We start from the raw sequence: 19336 nt of genomic DNA, 5'->3' as shown, positions 1-19336 counted from the left end.
AACAACTTTAGTTTTCTGAAATGCATTCGCATTTATTAAAATAAATTAAATTATCACACATTTTTTGAGTAATCTGGTTTGGGGTGAAGTTGATCAAGACAGCTCTACTAATATCATTATGACCTAGTAGTTAAAATACACTAGGTTATATGTATGAATGTTGAATTTACTACGTAAAGAAGTCTACGAAGTCAATATTTGAAACGAAAATAGCGTCATTTATGACTATCTCTCTCTTTCTTCCACAAAATACATTTTCATGATTATAATCGAAAAACTCGGATTTCTACCTAGCGGTAACTGGCCGGCATATTAGTTCTAGTTTTCGGAGAAAGTATAAAACATGATGAAAGTTAACGTCACATAAAATTACAAGCAGTGGAAAAAATGCATCTTGAACATACCCTCGGAAAACCCGGAACATTTCCGGTGGCCAAGGACCAATCTCAGGTTTTGCTGGAGGACAGTATACTAGAAGAGTGTCCGCTTCTGATGGTCCTGGTTTTATCAAAATCGGATTATTATACGCATAGTTATGCTGATTTGAATTTCGACTTATTTTTACCTATCTCAACCTTTTTGTCTAACCCCTGTACTCGCTTTTTACTAGCTGCAAGCGTTTGTTGAAAACGGACGTCGGTGTGCATGCGAAGAGTTTCGCAAAAGTGAACATCGATCACTTCAAGTGATTGGTTCCACGTGTATTTTTTCTAAAACATCACGCAGCCTGGACGTTCGTGCAAGTAACTGTCGCATATTGATATGGATTTGCAGCGACAGTATCATAGATATCACTTTTGCAATATTTTGAAGAGTTAGATCGGAACAGATGCAACACAATCTGTGCTGCCAATGGGGAGCAAAATTAATAATGGATCATGGTAAGTATTGGGAAAGGTGTTTGGCGTATGACTACGGTCCTTTACTAATTTTTATAATTATCTAATCAAAGTTCCACACGATATTCCTGAAAACATATAAATATGTGTATTTTAAATAGTACCAAGGTATGTTCATGCAAGTATATACAACGCCACCCCTTCCCGATCATAAATACGATCTGTACGTTTTCAAAAACTGGACAATGATCTACGTTTGGAACAGTACTGCAAGTACGTGCCTGCGCGTGCGTGAGTAAACCACGGCAGGCCAGACATAGATTCCAAAATGTTTATTCACCGTCGGTCGATCGAAAATTCGCTGTGTTTCAGTATCCATACCTTGGCATCGCGAAATGGTTCGAACTATAGCGGAAACGACTATTGGATTATTCTATCTATTGATTTCAATGTCAATGCCAATGCTGAGTAGGGAATTTGAATTGGAAAGTGACAAACAACTTCCCACTGAGGAGAATGCGTGGAATACCAACTGTTCTTGTTTAAGAAACACGAGTGACTGCAGCATCGAAGCTATTGTGAATTATGGAATCGTAGATAGTGAACTTCCACTAAAAATTGATTGCACGAAGAATCCAATATTTAATCATCATACATTGAAGGTATTCGCAAATGTACGCAGTTTCAGTTTGAATGGTTGCAGGGCTAGGGGTAACGAGCTGGGTCTACGATATTTACAATTCCCAGGATTAGTTGACAAGTTGAAGTTGAAAAACTTTTGTGTAGAAAAATGGAACGGAAGCATTTTCAGGAAATTCGTTAATTTGAAAGAGATAATTCTTGAAAACGTCCACTTCAAGCAGATAACAACAATGAGAAGCTTTGATAGTATGCAAAAAGTGGAAGTGTTAAAAATGAAAAATATGCAGACGGAGAACATTAATGCGCATATCCGAGATTTATTCGAAAACTTGCGGGAATTGTCACTAGTTAATTGTAGTAGCTTGAATTTAGAGCTGATCAAATTGAATAGGTTGGAATATTTAACAATGAATAATACATTAATTTCCGATGTATCAACAATGTTTCTAAATTTTCCAATGAATTTGATATCCTTCAACGCAACAGAAATATATAGCATGAAAGACTCACAAATATATCTTAATGAAAGCGATCAACTACGAATTCAAGAAATAATTTTTATGCGATCAAATATTGATAAGTTGTCAGTTTGTAACCTTCGTTACATTGAATTACTAGACTTTACGCAGAACCATATCGACGAAACTTGCTTCGAGATCTGCAACCTCCCTTCATTGAAAACTTTGTGTCTAGCAAGAAACAAGTTCACCACTTTATTGGCCTCGAATGTATATAAATGTGAAAACGTCAGCGTTATTGATCTTAGTTTCAACAGAATAAGTTATTTAAATGAAGATACTTTTATTGAATTTGAACATCTTGAGAATTTGATTTTATCAGGTAATCAATTATCCACGTTATCGTTGATACTGAATTCAGCATCAATTTCCATCTATGTCAATGGAAACCCATTTGATTGCCTGTGGTTACTTCAAATTATAAAACAAAAACCAAATTATTTCTATACCTTCAAGTACCAAGTAAAGCATGACCAAATGGCAGTGTACGGGCTTCCATGCTATTTCAGACCAGCAACTACAGAACCAATCTTGTCTTCCACTGTCTCAGCCCGACCATTGGGTCTCATTCAACCGTACCCGACTGAAACCATCGTTGAACCACTTTCCATTCCATCGAAACGTAAAGTGCTTGTTGCAACTGTCGCATTCGGAATACTCCTATCTCATGTGATTTTCATGATATACAACAGATACAAGCGCAATCGGTTCAAACCATTCTACCAAAGATTACCAAAGGAGAAAAATATACTACCGAACGTACGAGAAACGATAACAACCCGAACAGATTCATTCTATTACGAACAACCGCTGCAAATCCGTTCTGAAAGCGTATCGCAAATTCATAATATCTATGAAGAGATACCTGAAACAGTTTCAAACGAGCCATCATATGATCATCTACAATTCCATGTATTTGATATAGAAGATGGAAATGTTTTGCAAGTATAGTTTAATGGGAGCCTAATAATACATTTATGTACATATATCGATTTGTAGAGAATAGTAAATAAATCTTAATTCATTCATCCGAACAAATCCTTCGTTATTTCATGCTTTAAAACTTTGTTGGTTCATTTGAATCACTGTCTATTAGTTTTGACTTTCTTGTACAGTAAATTTACCGAAAGACTATATATTCATTTATTTTGCTTACATATAAACAGATAACACTGAATCAACAGTTTGACGCCATCCTCGAATGCGCCCCACACTCGCCAAGTCGTTTTGCACCTGGTCTGCCCACCTTGCTCGCTGTGCTCCACGCCGTCTCGTACCTGGCGGATCGGAAGCGAACTCCATCTTTGCAGGGTTGCTGTCCGGCATTCTTGCAACATGCCCTGCTCATCATACCCTTCCGGCTTTAGCTACCTTCTGGATACTGGTTTCGCCGTAGAGCTGGGCGAGCTCGTGCTTCATCCTTCGCCGCCACACACCGTCTTCTTGAACAACGCCAAAGATCCTAAGCACCCGTCTCTCGAATACTCCGCTTGCAAGTGCTCCTGGAGCATTGTCCATGTTTCATGTCCGTAGGGGACTACTGGTCTTATCAGCGTCTTGTACACTGCCGTAATCTGAAAAAGTGACGTATACGCCATTTTCCAAAAATGGTGTTAACGAGTACTACTCATAGAGCACTTTAACAGAAAAATGGAAAACATGCATGTTGTAAAATGGCTGTTACGTCACTTTTCTAGATTACGGCAGTACATGACACATTTGATACGGTGGTGAATCTTTTTTGACCGCAGTTTCTTATGGAGCTCGTAGTAGGCCCGACTTCCACCGATGATGCGCCTTCGTATTTCACGACTAACATTGTTATCAGCCGTTAGCAAGGATCCAAGGTAGACGAATTCCTCGACCACCCCGAAGGTATCCCCGTTTATCGCAACATTGCTTCCCAGGCGGGCCCTGTCGCGCTCGGTTCCGCCCACTAGCATGTCATTTGTCTTCGATGCATTCACCACCAGTCCAACTTTCCCGGTGTTGAACTTAATCTAGAATTAAAAAAACACCTAAATAAAGATTAAAAAAAAAAAACCAGTCCAACTCTTGTTGCTTCACGTTTCAGGCGAGTGTACAGTTCTGCCACCTTTGCAAATGTTCGGCCGACATTGTTGATGGCAAATCTGTCTGCTTCCGTTGATCGTTGACGTAGTTTCAAAACTTTGGGTCGGGCTTGAGCTAAGCTTGGATATAAGCAGAGGTCGGTGAAGGTGCGCGCATGAGGGCATAAGCGCGCCATAGATCATCACTGGTGTGGGGTTTGAGTAAAATGTTAAGTCTGCAAACCCTGCTTTGTGCCCCCACCGATAGTATATTTCTCGACTACGACTATGAACTCTGTAACGGTCAAACGTATCGAACTTTCAACTTGAGCTGTCAACTTTTTCTGAACACTCAACAGTAAATAAAGAACACGTTTTGTTTTTTGCTCCGTAAATGTTCCGGGTTTTACTGTCGTGTCCGTTGTCCCGACCATAATAATACTTTAGGTTACGGGTCCCAGTTGTTGCGCGTCGCGTATTGGTAGTGGAAAAGTGCCGAGATGGTGGATGATGAAAAACACGAACGGTTTCTGTTGCCCTTGTTTGATGGCACAAACTTTACGCGTGGAAGTTTCGGATGCGGGTGCTGCTGGAAGAAAAAGAGCTTCTAGAATGCGTCGAACGAATGTTCTGAGCTGGTTGAGCAAGCGGGCGATTCTGCGGATGTCAAGAGAGACAAGAAGACCAAACGTGAAGCCATATTAGAGAAGGACAGGAAATGTAAATTCTTGTTGGTGTCCCGTGTCCACGATTCGCAATTTGAGTATATTCAGGAGAAAGGTACGTCCAAGGAGATTTGGGATGCTTTGAGCATCACCAGCCGGACGCATTTAAAACGTCAAATGATGGCATTGCGTTTCGAATCCGGCGCAATGAAGAACCATTTCTTGAAATTCGATCGCCTTGTGAGAGAATATTCGTGAAACAGGAGCTGTACTTGATGATTTAGATGTTGTTTGTCAGCTTCTATTCACGATAGGGCTGGCTTATTCCGCCGTCTCGACAGCACTCGAAACAATGCCGGAGGAGAACTTGTTCTTGGAATTTGTTAAGTGCCGCCTGTTGGACGAGGAGATGAAGCAGCTAGGAACAAGCGTCGAGTTGGTTACTCAAAAATCGGATGGTGCGGCTTTTTCCGGTTCGAGGAATCAACAGAAGAAAAAGAAGAAGGGCACAACCTTTCCGACTGCCCACGGAATCAGCAGGGAGACAAAGGAAGCAAACGAAGTAAGTTTAGCGATCGAGTGCGAATCTGGCGAACGATAGACCTGTGTCGTTTATTGCTTTGACTGATGGAAGTGAAATTTTCGAACGACGGCGTGTACAGTGGTTTGCGGACTCAGGATGTTCTGACCATTTGGTCAAAGATGATGATCTTTTTGTGGAGTTGAAGCCACTAGAGACGCCTGTTGAAATTGCGGTGGCTAAAGATGGAGAGTCAATTGTGGCTCGTCATAGTGGGACGGTGCAGTTAATCTCGGTTGTTAACGGTGAGTGTATCCCTTGCACTGTAAACAATGTACTCTACGCACCATCGCTGCGTTTCAACTTGTTCTCCGTGTTGAACGTCGAAAGAAAAGGCATGAAGGTAGTGTTTTTTTTTTCTTCCTAAACAATGGAGGGGGAATCTGCTCAACAGACATCCTGGGTTGACCAGGAAGTGCTGGGTTAGGGGCCACCTCCAATGAGGGAGGCAGGACTGCATCCCCGACCAGCTAAACCGTTTCCATTGCCGCCAAGCCCATCGTCCCTTCGGTACAACCAGAAAGTAATGCTTCAAAGGGGGGCCAGTGCATAACGCACCCTCGAGGTTAGCTGCGTGTCCTTGCAGCATCGAACATCGTGACTCGCTTTTTTAGAAGAACATCATGGTGTCGTGCCAGCGCATTGTCGGGTTTCCAGGTGGCCTTACCACGCCCTATGTCCTCGGAAGGTGGGCAGGGTCGACTTCGCGCCTGCTTCCCTCTGCACGACTGGTATCAAGAATGAGGATGCCGCGTGCACCCCAAATTGACCTTTCTGCGATAGGGCCTATTCGCCAGCACACAGAGGGACTTGCCGACACGGTGCCTACGCCTGCCCCAGCCTTGACGAGGACCCTTTCCGTCCTCGGGCTCGGAACCCGCCCGGTTGGCCGACGCCGCGAGAGCGACGATACCATGTTGTTTTCGCGCGGCCACTTGTTGGATAAAAGGATCGAGTTCGAACACAGGGCACCGGTTCGACCAATGAAGCCGACTTTGAACCCCTGGACCACCTCTTATTTGCGCCTAAACCAGTCATTCCTCTAGTCCACGCGCCACTCTCTATGTAGCTCAGAGACGATTTGGACGATAGCCGATTCCAGACGGCGTTCCAGCTAACTTCATCTTTACACATCCTCCAAACTAGGTTGTCCGGGGTAGTGTCCAGACCACATGTGGCAAGCATGTGGTCACGCATTGTGCGAGAACGCGGGCACACGAACAAGGTAGTGAAGGTAGTGTTTAGTGATGGAAAAGTACACATCTGGAACGGTTTCGAACTGGTTGCGACTGGGTCGCGTTGTGGAAAGATGTACGAACTAAACTTATACACAGTCGAAGAATGCGAAAATGATTCGTTGATAGCTTGCGGTCGTATTACAAAACGTATCGAGTTGTTACACCGTAGATTAGGGCACCTAAACAAGAGACAGCTAGAACAGTTGCTGAACAAGGACATGCTCGATGGTTTGCAACCGATGCAGTGCGGTGGTTCGGATGATAGTGTGATCGTGTGTGAGCCATGCATCATTGGCAAACAAACGCGCCAACCTTTTTCGGTTTTCGAAGGCAAACGGTCATCGCGTATTCTCGAGGTCGTTCACTCCGACGTGTGTGGCCCCATTGATCGGCCGTAACGGCGAGCGTGACATTCACGGATGATTGGACCCACTTCGTTATGATCTTCCCGATGAAAACCAAGGATGAAGTACTCGGTTGGTTCGAATATTATGAGTCGGTGGCCACTGCTAAGTTTGGGAAGAGAATTTCCCGGGTTAAGTGCGATAACGGCGGTGAATATCAGAGTAAAGCTTTTGCAGCGTTCTGCCGCCGAAAGGGGATACAGGTGGAATTCACGGTCCCATATACGCCCCAGCAATATGGGACCAGTGAGCGAATGAACACTGTGAGAGCGGGCGCTGACTATGCTTGAAGATGCGAAGATTGAAAAGGTGTTCCGGGTGCAGGCAGTTGAGACGGCTGCATGCATTGTTAACCGGTGGCCGTCATCTGCGAACGATTCGTATAAAACTCTCAACACGCGTCGGAGTCGTCCGCCGTGGCTTAACATTGGGTGGCTACAAGACGGTAGACTAGCCTAAGACTACGCGCAGCAGCTGGAAGTGGCACTCCCAACGGAAGAGCAGCTAGGCGCAGCATCTTTTGAAGATGGCTGGAGAGATATTCGATCCGCCATTGGAAGCACCGCAACCGCTGCACTAGGCACGGTGGCTCCGGATCAAAGAAACGACTGGTATGACGGCGAATGTGAGCAGTTAGTTGAGGAGAAGAATGCAGCATGGGCGAGATTGCTGCAACACCGCACGAGGGCGAACGAGGCACGATACAAACGGGCGCGTAACAGACAAACTTCGATTTTCTGGAGGAAAAAGCGCCAGCAGGAAGATAGAGACCGTGAAGAGACGGAGGAACTGTACCGCGCTAATAACGCACGCAAGTTCTATGAGAAGATGAACCGTTCACGTAAGGGCCACGTGCCACGGCCCGAAATGTGTAAGGACATAAACGGAACCTTCTTACAAACGAGCGTGAGGTGATCCAAATGTGGCGGCAGCACTACGAAGAGCACCTGAATGGCGATATGGCAGACAACGGTGGCGGTATGGTAATGAACCTAGGAGCACGCGCGCAGGACATGCGACTTCCGGCTCCGAATCTCCAGGAAATCCAGGAGGAGATCGGCCGGCTGAAAAACCACAAAGCCCCTGGAGTTGACCAACTACCAGGAGAGCTGTTTAAACACGGTGGTGAAGCACTGGCTAGAGCGCTGCACTGGGTGATTACCAAGGTTTGGGAGGATGAGGTTCTGCCGCAGGAGTGGATGGAAGGTATCGTGTGTCCCATCTACAAAAAGGGTGATAAGCTGGATTGTAGCAACTACCGCGCAATCACATTGCTGAACGCCGCCTACAAGGTACTCTCCCAAATTTTATGCCGTCGACTAACACCAATTGCAAGAGAGTTCGTGGGGCAGTACCAGGCGGGATGTATGGGTGAACGCTCTACCACAGACCAGGTGTTCGTCATACGTCATGTATTGCAGAAATGCCGCGAATACAACGTGCCCACACATCATCTATTTATCGACTTCAAAGCCGCATATGATATAATCGATCGGGACCAGCTATGGCAGCTAATGCACGAAAACGGATTTCCGGATAAACTGATACGGTTGATCAAGGCGACGATGGATCGGGTGATGTGCGTAGTTCGAGTTTCAGGGGCATTCTCGAGTCCCTTCGAAACCCGTAGAGGGTTACGGCAAGGTGATGGTCTTTCGTGTCTGCTATTCAACATCGCTTTGGAGGGAGTAATACGAAGGGCAGGGATTGACACGAGTGGTACGATTTTCACGAAGTCCGTCCAGTTATTTGGTTTCGCCGACGACATTGATATCATGGCACGTAACTTTGAGAGGATGGAGGAAGCCTACATCAGACTGAAAAGCGAAGCTAAACGGATTGGACTAGTCATCAACACGTCGAAGACGAAGTACATGATAGGAAGAGGCTCAAGAGAGATAAATGTGAGCCACCCACCACGAGTTTCTATCGGTGGTGACGAAATCGAGGTGGTTGAAGAATTCGTGTACTTGGGCTCACTGGTGACCGCCGATAACGATACCAGCAGAGAAATTCGGAGACGCATAGTGGCTGGAAATCGTACGTACTTTGGACTCCGCAAGACGCTCCGATCGAATGGAGTTCGCCGCCGTACCAAACTGACTATCTACAAAACGCTTATAAGACCGGTAGTTTTCTACGGGCACGAGACCTGGACGATGCTCGTGGAGGACCAACGCGCACTGGGAGTTTTCGAAAGGAAAGTGTTGCGTACCATCTATGGTGGGGTGCAGATGGCGGACGGTACGTGGAGGAGGCGAATGAACCACGAGTTGCATCAGCTGTTGGGAGAACCATCCTTCGTTCACACCGCGAAAATCGGAAGACTGCGGTGGGCCGGGCACGTAGCCAGAATGTCGGACAGTAATCCGGTGAAAATGGTTCTCGACAACGATCCGACGGGAACAAGAAAGCGAGGTGCACAGCGGGCAAGGTGGATCGATCAGGTGGAGGACGACTTGCGGACCCTCCGCAGACTGCGTGGTTGGCGTAGTGCAGCCATGGACCGAGCTGAATGGAGAAGTCTTTTATGTGCAGCACAAGCCACTCCGGCCTTAGTCTGATGATAAATAAATCGTATAAAACTCCTGCTGAGCTGTGGGATGGACGGCGACCAGATGTGTCAAGGCTGCGAACGTTTGGATGTATCGCATACGTACACGTCCCGAAAGAGCGTCGCAAGAAACTGGACTCCAAAGCCTAGAAGGGCATATTTGTTGGCTATGTACCATCAGGCTACAGGGTGTGTAATCCGTCTACGGGATCAACCGTAGTGGCTCGTGACGTCGTTTTTGTGGAGTCGCCAAATTCAGAATCGCAAGTTTCGAGCAAGGATGAAAAGATTAAGAAGTGTGATGTGATTAAAATGGTAAACCATGATGAAGTAAGTGTTACCGAGGAAGATGCTAGTTGTGGCAAAGAAGGTCCCGAAGATGACGAAGAAGAACACTAGACGAGTTTGACCGATGATGATAGTGATACTGTGGACGATAATTCTGGACAGAATGATGGAAGTGTTTCGGCGCGAAGATCATTTCGTGACCGCAGTGGCCCAGTATGGCATGCGGACTATGAAATGGATTGTGCTAGTCCCAGTCAACATTTTCATACCTATTGCTATTGATATAGGTCATCATATACACATAAGATATTATGTATATAATGCACCGAATCGCTAAATACCTACTAAAGTGGAGGCCATATACGGGCTAAATAACAACTTTCTCGAGTTTCCATGAACATTTATACGACTTAGTGAATATTTGCAAAAATAAATGGTAACAACCCTGTCTCGAACATTTGACCTCTGGAACTAAAGGCTGATGCCCCTGCGCTACTCAGCAACTCTTGAAAAGCAGCAAAATTTTGACAATCATAAACTAGATGGCGATTTATTATTGACAAGAGCTTCAGTGTACGATATGAACTACATTGATACGATTCGGATCCCTTGTTGTTGTGCGTACAAATGTGGCTTGAATCGTATATGATAACAACTTATGATTATCCTGATAATGTTCGTACATAACAACGATTGCGCATCATTCCAAACGATTCAACCCACGTATGAACGATTATGAAATGTCAACATCAGTCTTTCATCGTGTTTACTCTCGAACTGTGTTTACAACTTAATTACATTTTAGTTGCTCGATAAATTGTTAGTGCAGATATTGAGCGATACTGGTTAGCAGTGAAAAAGTACACCGGCAATAATCGCAATTTTGGCAGATCAGATGGAATGGAGTAAGTAATTTTGAAATTAATTCAATCGGTAAGGTTCAGTGGCTCAGTGCTCAACGCGCAGAAGGTGGAAGCTATATACGTACAACGCACATCGGTATATGATTTGCATGACAATATTTGTATACATAAACGATATTTCCGATTTGATCCGATAAAACTGATATTGTTTATATAGGTTTATGACTTCCATAAACGCAATCGTAAATATTGCTTACACTGGTATCATATACAATAATATTCATATTTTAGCCATCTATATAAGCAGTCATATACGAATGTGAAAGAAAATAGCAATATATGCGATAAAATTTATCATTTCATATACGATATGTGGTTTACTGGGGTTTTGCTTTGAATGCTTTGTCATTTGTGGAAGATCTACCAGCATGATTGTCGGACTTGTCAAACCGAGATGATGAGCACTTGTGGCGGCAGGCAATGAAGGAGGAAATGGATTCGTTGGAGCGAAATGATACTTGGACCTTGACAAAGCTACCGGAAGGCCGAAGTGCTATCTCGTGCAAATGGATCTTCAAGGTCAAACCCGGTGAAGATGGACAACCACCTCGATACAAAGCGAGGATAGCCAGAAGCGTGATTTTGACTATTCGGAAACCTATTCTCCGGTAGCTCGGCTGGACACGCTGCGGGCAGTACTGGCGATAACGAATCGCGAACGAATGGTCGTTCATAAAATGAACGTAAAGACGGCTCTCCTAAACGGCAAATTGGCGGAAAAAATTATATGCAGCAGCCGGAGGGTTTCAGTCAGAAGGCAGATCGTGTATGTCGTTTTTAACGATCGCTTTACGGGCTAAAGCAAGCATCGAGGCAATGGAACAAATGCTTCGATATATTTGTAAAGCAACTAGGTTTCAAGAGAAGCTCCAACGATCTTTGTCTCTTCGTCCGTGGTTCCGGAAAGGGTCAGGTCATCTTGGTTCTGTACGTCGATGATGTGCTGGTTGTTAGTCCGTTAGAAAAGCTTGTAAATACGGTGAAGGCATGCCTCGCGAGAAAATTTGAGATGGTCGATTTGGGAGAAGTCCGTAATTTTCTCGGGATGAAGATCGACAGAGACGTGGAAAAGAAAACCATGCGTATCAGCCAGCGTCATTACATGGAAAGTCTCCTGTGCCGCTTCCAAGTGGATGATTGCTGTCCGATATCGACACCGATGGAAAACCGTTTGAAATTAGCGAAAGGGAGCGTCCATAAATTACGAAACGCTTAGAGGGGGAGGGGGTTGGGCGAAGTGTGACGACCCATACATGATTTTTAGATGCTTCATACAAAAAGTGTGACATAGGGGGGAGGGGGGTTGAAAACACCCAATTTTTGCGTTACGTAATTAAAGGATCTTCCCAAAGGAGAAGAGCCCGAAAGAATTTTGAAACAGAGCTAAAAATATTCATCTTCATGAAGCAACTTCGGTCCGAATTTTGACAAACATCGCATGAATATTCAAAACATAGAATGACATAGTCAGACGACTACTCCACGAACTCATTCATTCGACTGTCACTGAGTGTGTTTACTATGTGCAGAAAAACATAATTAGCATTGTTTATGTTGATGTTTACCGTTGAAAGTGCCTCGCGGATGAAAATCGGATTCAGTCCTGTGTGATAAATCACTTTACTCATTTGAAACGTGTTCAGATTTCAGATAATTTATCAATTTGTAAAATGTGCATAAATATTCAATGACTAATATTCAACTGAGTATTGACTGTCCAAAGCTGACTATGAATGTGTCGGAAGTGAACTGACGCTTGATTTCGGTTTGATTTACAAAGACAGATGCTGATTGGGCCAGTGATCTACGGATCGACGATCGATATCAGGAGCACTTTTCAAGATATTTGGCTCAAGCGTCAGTTGGACATCTAAGAAGCAACCGATGGTGTCTCTATCGTCGACTGAAGCCGTATTGGAGGCTCTATGCAGTGCTGGGTGTCACAGTCAGTGGCTTACTCGTGTCTTGCGTGATTTAGGGTGGTCGTCAAGTGAACCAACCCTATTCCTCGAGGACAATCAGTCCGCAATCAAAATTGCATCCAACCCCAAGGACTCGGGCCGATTGAAACATGTTGATCTCAAGCATTTCTACGTACGGGAGCTTGTGGAGAAAGGCTGCATCAAGATCATCTACGTTCCTTCCAAGATGCAGCAAGCAGATATTTTGACAAAAAGTCTACCGGCTCCAGCATTCAGAAATCTTCGTGCTAGTCTGGGAGTTGGAAACTGCAGTGTTTGAGCGGGCGTGTTAAGTCTGCAAACCCTGCTTTGTGCCCCCACCGATAGTATATATCTCGACTACGACTATGAACTCTGTAACTGACAAACGTATCGAGCTTTCAACTTTGTATCTGAACACTCAACAGTAAATAAAGAACACGTTTTGTTTTTGCTCCGTAAATGTTCCGGGTTTTATTGTCGTGTCCGTTGTCCCGACCATAATAACACTTTATAAAATGCCTTCCGCGGTGTGCACACGGAGAGTCGCTGTCACAACTTCGTTCCGGCCATTCAGGGCCACACATTTTGGCGATCCTGTCAGTGTATTTTTTGGATCCTGTCGCTGATTTCATGAGGTGAGTTGAATCCAAGTGGTTAAATTGTGACGAGTTATATATTTCATAGGGATCCTACATTCAGAGATATGCGAAAGCGGCCATCTTGAGCCAATCGAGCATTGAGAACTGTCAAAATCTGAGCCAAATGAACATCGTTATTGTTGCAGATCGAAAGGTATTGCGATTTTGGTGAAATGGATTTTATGCAAAGTTTTATCGAATAAACAATTTGTTTTGCTTTCGTAAGTAAAAGTAGTCTAGTTAATGCCTTATGTCGTGCGTTCATTCGTATTGCTCTTTAATTTTAGCGAAAATGCTCTGCTAGAGGATAGATAAAATAATCAAAAAGTGTCTTCGAATGTAAAGTCATGTGCAAGCCTAAACATTTTTCACTGCGGCAAGTGCTGGCAGCGTTTGTTTACGAAAGTAACAGCGTTGCTAAATCGTCTGGAAAAGAATTCGCACATCTCTTAATATAGGATCCCTAATATTTCAGTTTGCAAAATCACAAGGCGCGTCTCGAAGACCGTCGGAAAATGGTTTGTGGCTTGCTAAATCATAAGACGCGTCTCGAAGACCGTCGGAAAATGGTTAGTGGTTTGCTAAATCGCAAGAGGCGTCTCGAAGACCGTCGGGAAATGGGTTGTGGTTTGCGCAATCACAAGACGCGTCTCGAAGACCGTCGGGAAATGGGTTGTGGTTTGCGCAATCACAAGACGCGTCTCGAAGACCGTCGAAAAATGGTTTGTGGTTTGCTAAATCACAAGACGCATCTTGAAGACCGTCGGAAAACGGGTTGTGGTTTGCTAAATCACAAGACGCGTCTCGAAGACCGTCGGAAAATGGTTTGTGGCTTGCTAAATCACAAGACGCATCTTGAAGACCGACGGAAAATGGGTTGTGGTTTGCTAAATCAAAAGATGCGTCTCAAAGACCGTCGGAAAATGGTTTGTGGCTTGCTAAATCACAAGACGCGTCTCGAAGACCGTCGGAAAATGGTTTTTGGTTTGCTAAATCACAAGACGCGTCTCGAAGACCGTCGAAAAATGGTTTGTGGTTTGCTAAATCACAAGACGCGTCTCGAAGACCGTCGGAAAATGGTTTGTGGTGGCGCGTCTGAAAGACCGCTGGAAAAATGGTTTGTGGCTTAAGGTGATTATAGAATAAAGCCAGAAATCGGCCATTTTGTAAACCACGTGCTTTTCCGATATTTTTTTTTCAAGAGCACGAGATGAAAGAACCAAATAACCATGTGTTAATAGAATCACACATCAGCGTGTCAATCGGCGAGCAGCAAGCCATGACTTTGCCCCCTTCCAGTCAGACCTCCGCAGCGTGCACACGCATCCACGGAGAGTCGCTGTCATAACTTCGTTCCGGCCATTCAGGGCCACACAACTGGCTAACCACAAATCCAGATTGTTGCAATTTGGCTCTGCATTTAGTTACTTGAGTTACATTATCAAACAAAACCACGAAGGTTGAAGTATGACGAATTCGCGATGGCACTTACCGCAGCTTGTATTTTTAAGGCTCCCCCAGACCTAAGCGATTTCATCGCCGCGGTTCTATCGTTCGATCGCTGCCAGCAATGCTATATTTACGCTTCCATACCAATGGCGACAGAATCGCTGTCGCCAAGCGATAGAATCGCGTCGCGACTGTCGCATCGTATGTGTTTGGGGGAACCTTTATCCTGGTTCGTCCTGACGACGACAAGTAGAATGTCGTCGGCGTATAAAAACAGGAATACATTTGCCGGTAGTATGTCGAAGAGACCGTTTATGGCAATGAGGTACTCCAGTTTCTGCAGCGAACTCGATGGATGCGGTGCCGCCGTTCAGCGCTGGAAGTTTCTTCCGGTGAAAAAGTTTTCGATGAAGGCTAGCATGTTCCCCATTCTTGGAGTTTACGGAGGACCAATGGAGTCCAGATCCTACTCCAGGCTTTGGTGATGTCGAGTGATACCAGGTCAACATGATTGTAATCTTCATACGCGTTGTGAAGCAAGTTGTCCGAAAAGCTGGGCAAGCTCGGCGAAAAACATGCTGTTGATGACCGAAGCTTCCAACGACTAGCTTCTCTCTAAGTCGGCGTTAACCATTCTCTCAACAGTCTTCGAGGCACAAGAGGTTAAAGACATCGAACTTTGTGGCATCCCGACCCGCTGCTCTGCTTTTCGGATGCGTTTTGTATTTCAGGATCGTTAATAGAGAAAACTTGTTTTTTTTATTATAATAGAACTAATTTGATTCCGTCTTTACTAGACCATGGTTTAGGACAAAAGAGTCCGGTAAGTTGGGCTCAAGCAACCCGCAGGTTTCTGTGATTGAAAAATAAGTGGCTACAATCATACCCAACATTGACAACAGGTCCATAAAACTTTCAATATTGATAACAGATAAAGATGGATAATATTTGATTAAGGTCACTCCTGACACAATCCAAGTTTCAAAGTGCTCGCGTTTTCGGGGGCACACCACTCGATGCGGAGTCGGCGTACAACTGCCATTTTTATGTTTTCACGCATGCTGCGACGCAGCAAAGCTGAATCAACAAAAATGACAGTTGTACGCCGACTCCGCATCGAGTGGTGTGCCCCCGAAAACGCGAGCACTTTGAAACTTGGATTCTGTCAGGAGTGACCTTAAATGAATGTTTTAGTGTCCCAACTGAAGAACTAAGAGAGGAAATGTAATTCTTTCGGATTTAATAAATTTTCAATACACTGATAGCCACTTACTCGATAGCCACTTACATTTATTCAGTTGTAGTACCATACATCAGCTAGCTGTTGACCATACATACCTACTAGGCAACATTGTCTTATCATATATTGGTTCGAATAAATTACATTTATAAACTTTTTTTGATGTGTGTAGTGTATGTTATTTGATGAGAACGTGATGTAAGAATACGAATACCTACCGACAAGCACATTTATTAGCATAGACTTGGATAATTTTACAAGCACAAACAAAAAATAAAATAAAATAAAGAAGATATATTTTCAAAAGCGCGGATTTTTCTTTCAAATGGAGGATAGCTTAAAAATATTACCTGCGCAAATTCGAACAAAATTGCGGACATTTTTAACGAAGCAAGACATGAAAACCTAAAACCCACTTGAAATCATTCTTTGCGTTTTTGAGTGTATAACAATAAATTTGAAAGACATGTTTAAAAACACAACAAAATGTACAAAAAACAAGAACGACCCTACAGTCCACGCTTACAATTTCGGCCAGGCATACATGGCTGGCAGAGAAGATTTGTAGGCGAGATCGTACATCTGAGAGCGGATGAATGCTTCCTTATCACTTGGTTCCGGCTTGGTGCATGCGAGTCCGTTCTGATAAGCATACTCCATAATACGCACGGCAATTTTGATGGAGCAATCCTGGATCATTTCCAGTGGTGGGTATAGGCTGCCTTTCTCCAGGTCATCTTCGGTGACGATTTCCGCCAAGCGTTGAGCTGAGATGAGGAAGATATCTTCCGGAATGGTGGCTGCACCGGCACAGATCACTCCCAAGGCAACTCCGGGGAAAATGTACGAATTGTTACCTTGACCCGGGTGGTAGGTTTTTCCCTTGTATGTCACCGGAGCGAACGGCGAACCGGAAGCGAACACGCAACGGCCATCGGTGTACTCGTAAGCTTGCTCAGCTGTGCATTCAGCTTTGCTGGTTGGATTCGAGAGTGCAAAGATAATCGGACGCTCGTTCAACTCAGCCATGGTACGGATGATTTCCGGTGTAAAGGCTCCAGCAATGGCAGCTGCACCAATAATTACGGTGGGCTTCACCACCTTGACGGCTTCGGCCAGTGTGTCGACCGGGGCATGGTCGTGAGCAAATCGGTGCTTGTGCCCGGAGATACCACCCTTCGGGCGATCCTTGACAATTAGACCTGCGGGAAAAAAAGGTTCTTAGTGATCATGAAGGAACTTCGTCAATGTGATTGAACTTACCCTTGCTGTCCACCAGCCAAATTCGCTTGCGAGCATCCTGTTCGCTCAATCCGTCCTGTCGCAAAGCCATAACACAGAGCTCGGCGATGCCGAGAGCGGCTTCACCGGCACCTTGGAAAAGAACCGTGTTTTCGCTGAGCTTGGTCTTGGTGACGCGTAGCGAAGCGAACAGACCGGCAACGGCGACGGAGGCGGTTCCTTGGATGTCATCGTTGAAGGTACAGTAGTTGTCACGGTATTTGTCCTGAAACCGGAAAGCATTGGAATTTCCGAAGTCTTCGAACTGAATCAGGCAGTTACGGCCGAACCGTCGCACGGCGGCTTGCATGAATTCTTCAATAAATTCGTCGTACGCTTCACCGGTAACTCGCTTGTGCCGGAGTCCAACGTACAGAGGATCATCCAGGATGCTTTGGGTGTTGGTTCCAACATCCAGGGTGACGGGTAGGCACTGGTGCGGTTTGATTCCTGCCAAAGCCGTGTAGAGGGCGAGCTTTCCGACAGGAATTCCCATACCGTTGGCACCCAGATCTCCCAAACCCAGAATTCGTTCACCATCGGTGACACAGATAGCGCGTACGTCTCGCTCAGGCCAGTTCTTCAGCACATCGTAGACATGGCCCTTATCGTTGATCGTGATGTACATGCCCTTGGGCTGCTGGTAGATCATGCTGTACTTCTGGCAAGCCAATCCCACCGTTGGGGTGTAGACCAGCGGCATCATGTTGCCGATATCCGAGGACAGCACTCGGTAGAACAGTCGCTCATTACGGTCCAACAGTCCAACCAGATAGATGTACTTGTCCAGATCATTTTCATAGCGATTCAACAGTGTCAAACAATGCTGAACCTGTTCCTCTTCGGTACGCACGGTAGCCGGCAGCAAACCATGAAGACCCAACGCCTGACGTTCCTCGATCGTGAACGCCAAACCCTGAAGATTAGAAAGAGAGAAGTGAAAATTGCATTAACAGGTGTTGCATAATTCCGGCGATTTTTGCTTCGTGAATGAATCGAATGTTTCCACTGATGACGACGGCAACGGGCTTTGAGAAAGAGAGGAGGAGAGGAGAACCGAAATACAGAATTAGCAAACGTAACGACCATGACCAAGGCCAAAGCGATAATCGACACAATTCGGCAAACTGGTTTGCGGTTCGCGAAAGGTAAAACGACACACTAACTTGAAGTAGGTGTATAAGCAGATCAATGGGGAATTTATTCATTTTTCATACAAATTTCTTTAAAATTTATCGAGTCATGGTGCGTTTGCCGTCATCGAAAGCTCTGACGACGGTAGTTTTATTATGGGAGAACTTGCTGACACACAACTTCCGCCAAAAGTGCGAACTTCAATGACGTTAATCGCGCTTTGTTTGCTGAAGGTGCTTGTAAGCGTCGTTTACTTAACAATGTGTGATGCGTTACTTGTCGTAATTTGTCTTTGCATCATATGCTGGGATGACGATTATTTTACATGATGAGTGGTAGTTATTCTCTCGATTAAGACCTTCAATCGATGATGGTAATAAAATAAGTTATCATTAATATCTATTTGAATTTCCTTTGTCTTTATTTTATTTGTACTAGAGCGAACTTGATCAAGTTTATGAAAGGCAAGTCTATGAAACTATTCCATCGCAACCGATATAGGATGGCACATACTCGATTCGAGTGCAACGTGACTAACGAATGTAACTTGATCTTACAACAACATGTCTGCAGGTTTCGCCACCTTTTGCAAGAGTGTCAAGCGATAAACTGATTACTTGCGTGTGACTAATTGATTTATAATTTTATTGCACCTAATAAGTAGTATGCGTTTGCAAGAGACGATTAGACGAGAGCCGTTGGTCAATGAGCAACTTAGTGGATGGCCGTCCAATTTCTGAACCTTCACAGGTGTCTGTTGCTCTGCCAATTGGTTTTGCAACTTGGGAGGTCCTTACGCTAATCGATATCGCGGCAGGGCCCGTAATCACCGATTGAGTGTCGCCAAAGTGCAAGACCGCTAGATTAATGCCAATTAAGTCCTCATTGATGATCACACTGAGGGGTTTATATTAACGCATATGCGTGGATAGAAAACGCTCCACAGTGA

The 19336-nt window shown here is 44.8% G+C and overlaps 2 protein-coding genes across 3 annotated transcripts in view; one reads left to right on the top strand and one right to left on the bottom strand.

Annotated features, from left to right (window-relative positions):
* The first annotated feature begins 1169 nt into the window (after positions 1 to 1169).
* LOC134208967 (uncharacterized) lies at positions 1170 to 2996 on the top strand. The gene is made up of 2 exons (XM_062684944.1): positions 1170 to 2321; positions 2550 to 2996. The coding sequence occupies exons 1-2, from the start codon at positions 1235 to 1237 to the stop codon at positions 2948 to 2950; spliced, it is 1488 nt and encodes a 495-aa protein (XP_062540928.1). The 5' UTR covers positions 1170 to 1234; the 3' UTR covers positions 2951 to 2996.
* A 13005-nt stretch (positions 2997 to 16001) lies between these two features.
* LOC134205583 (NADP-dependent malic enzyme) overlaps positions 16002 to 19336 on the bottom strand; it is a 63434-nt gene continuing 60099 nt past the window's right edge. For both annotated transcript variants that reach the window (XM_062680950.1, XM_062680949.1), the window contains 2 exons: positions 17236 to 18169; positions 16002 to 17174 (listed from right to left, as the gene is read on the bottom strand). In XM_062680950.1, coding sequence (XP_062536934.1) covers positions 16495 to 17174; positions 17236 to 18169 — 1614 coding nt within the window. In that variant the 3' untranslated portion in view covers positions 16002 to 16494. The remainder of the gene's footprint in view (positions 17175 to 17235; positions 18170 to 19336) is intronic.

The sequence above is a fragment of the Armigeres subalbatus genome, chromosome 1, assembly GCF_024139115.2.
Source record: "Armigeres subalbatus isolate Guangzhou_Male chromosome 1, GZ_Asu_2, whole genome shotgun sequence".
NCBI lineage: Eukaryota > Metazoa > Arthropoda > Insecta > Diptera > Culicidae > Armigeres > Armigeres subalbatus.
This window is presented reverse-complemented; position numbering and strand designations above follow the sequence as displayed.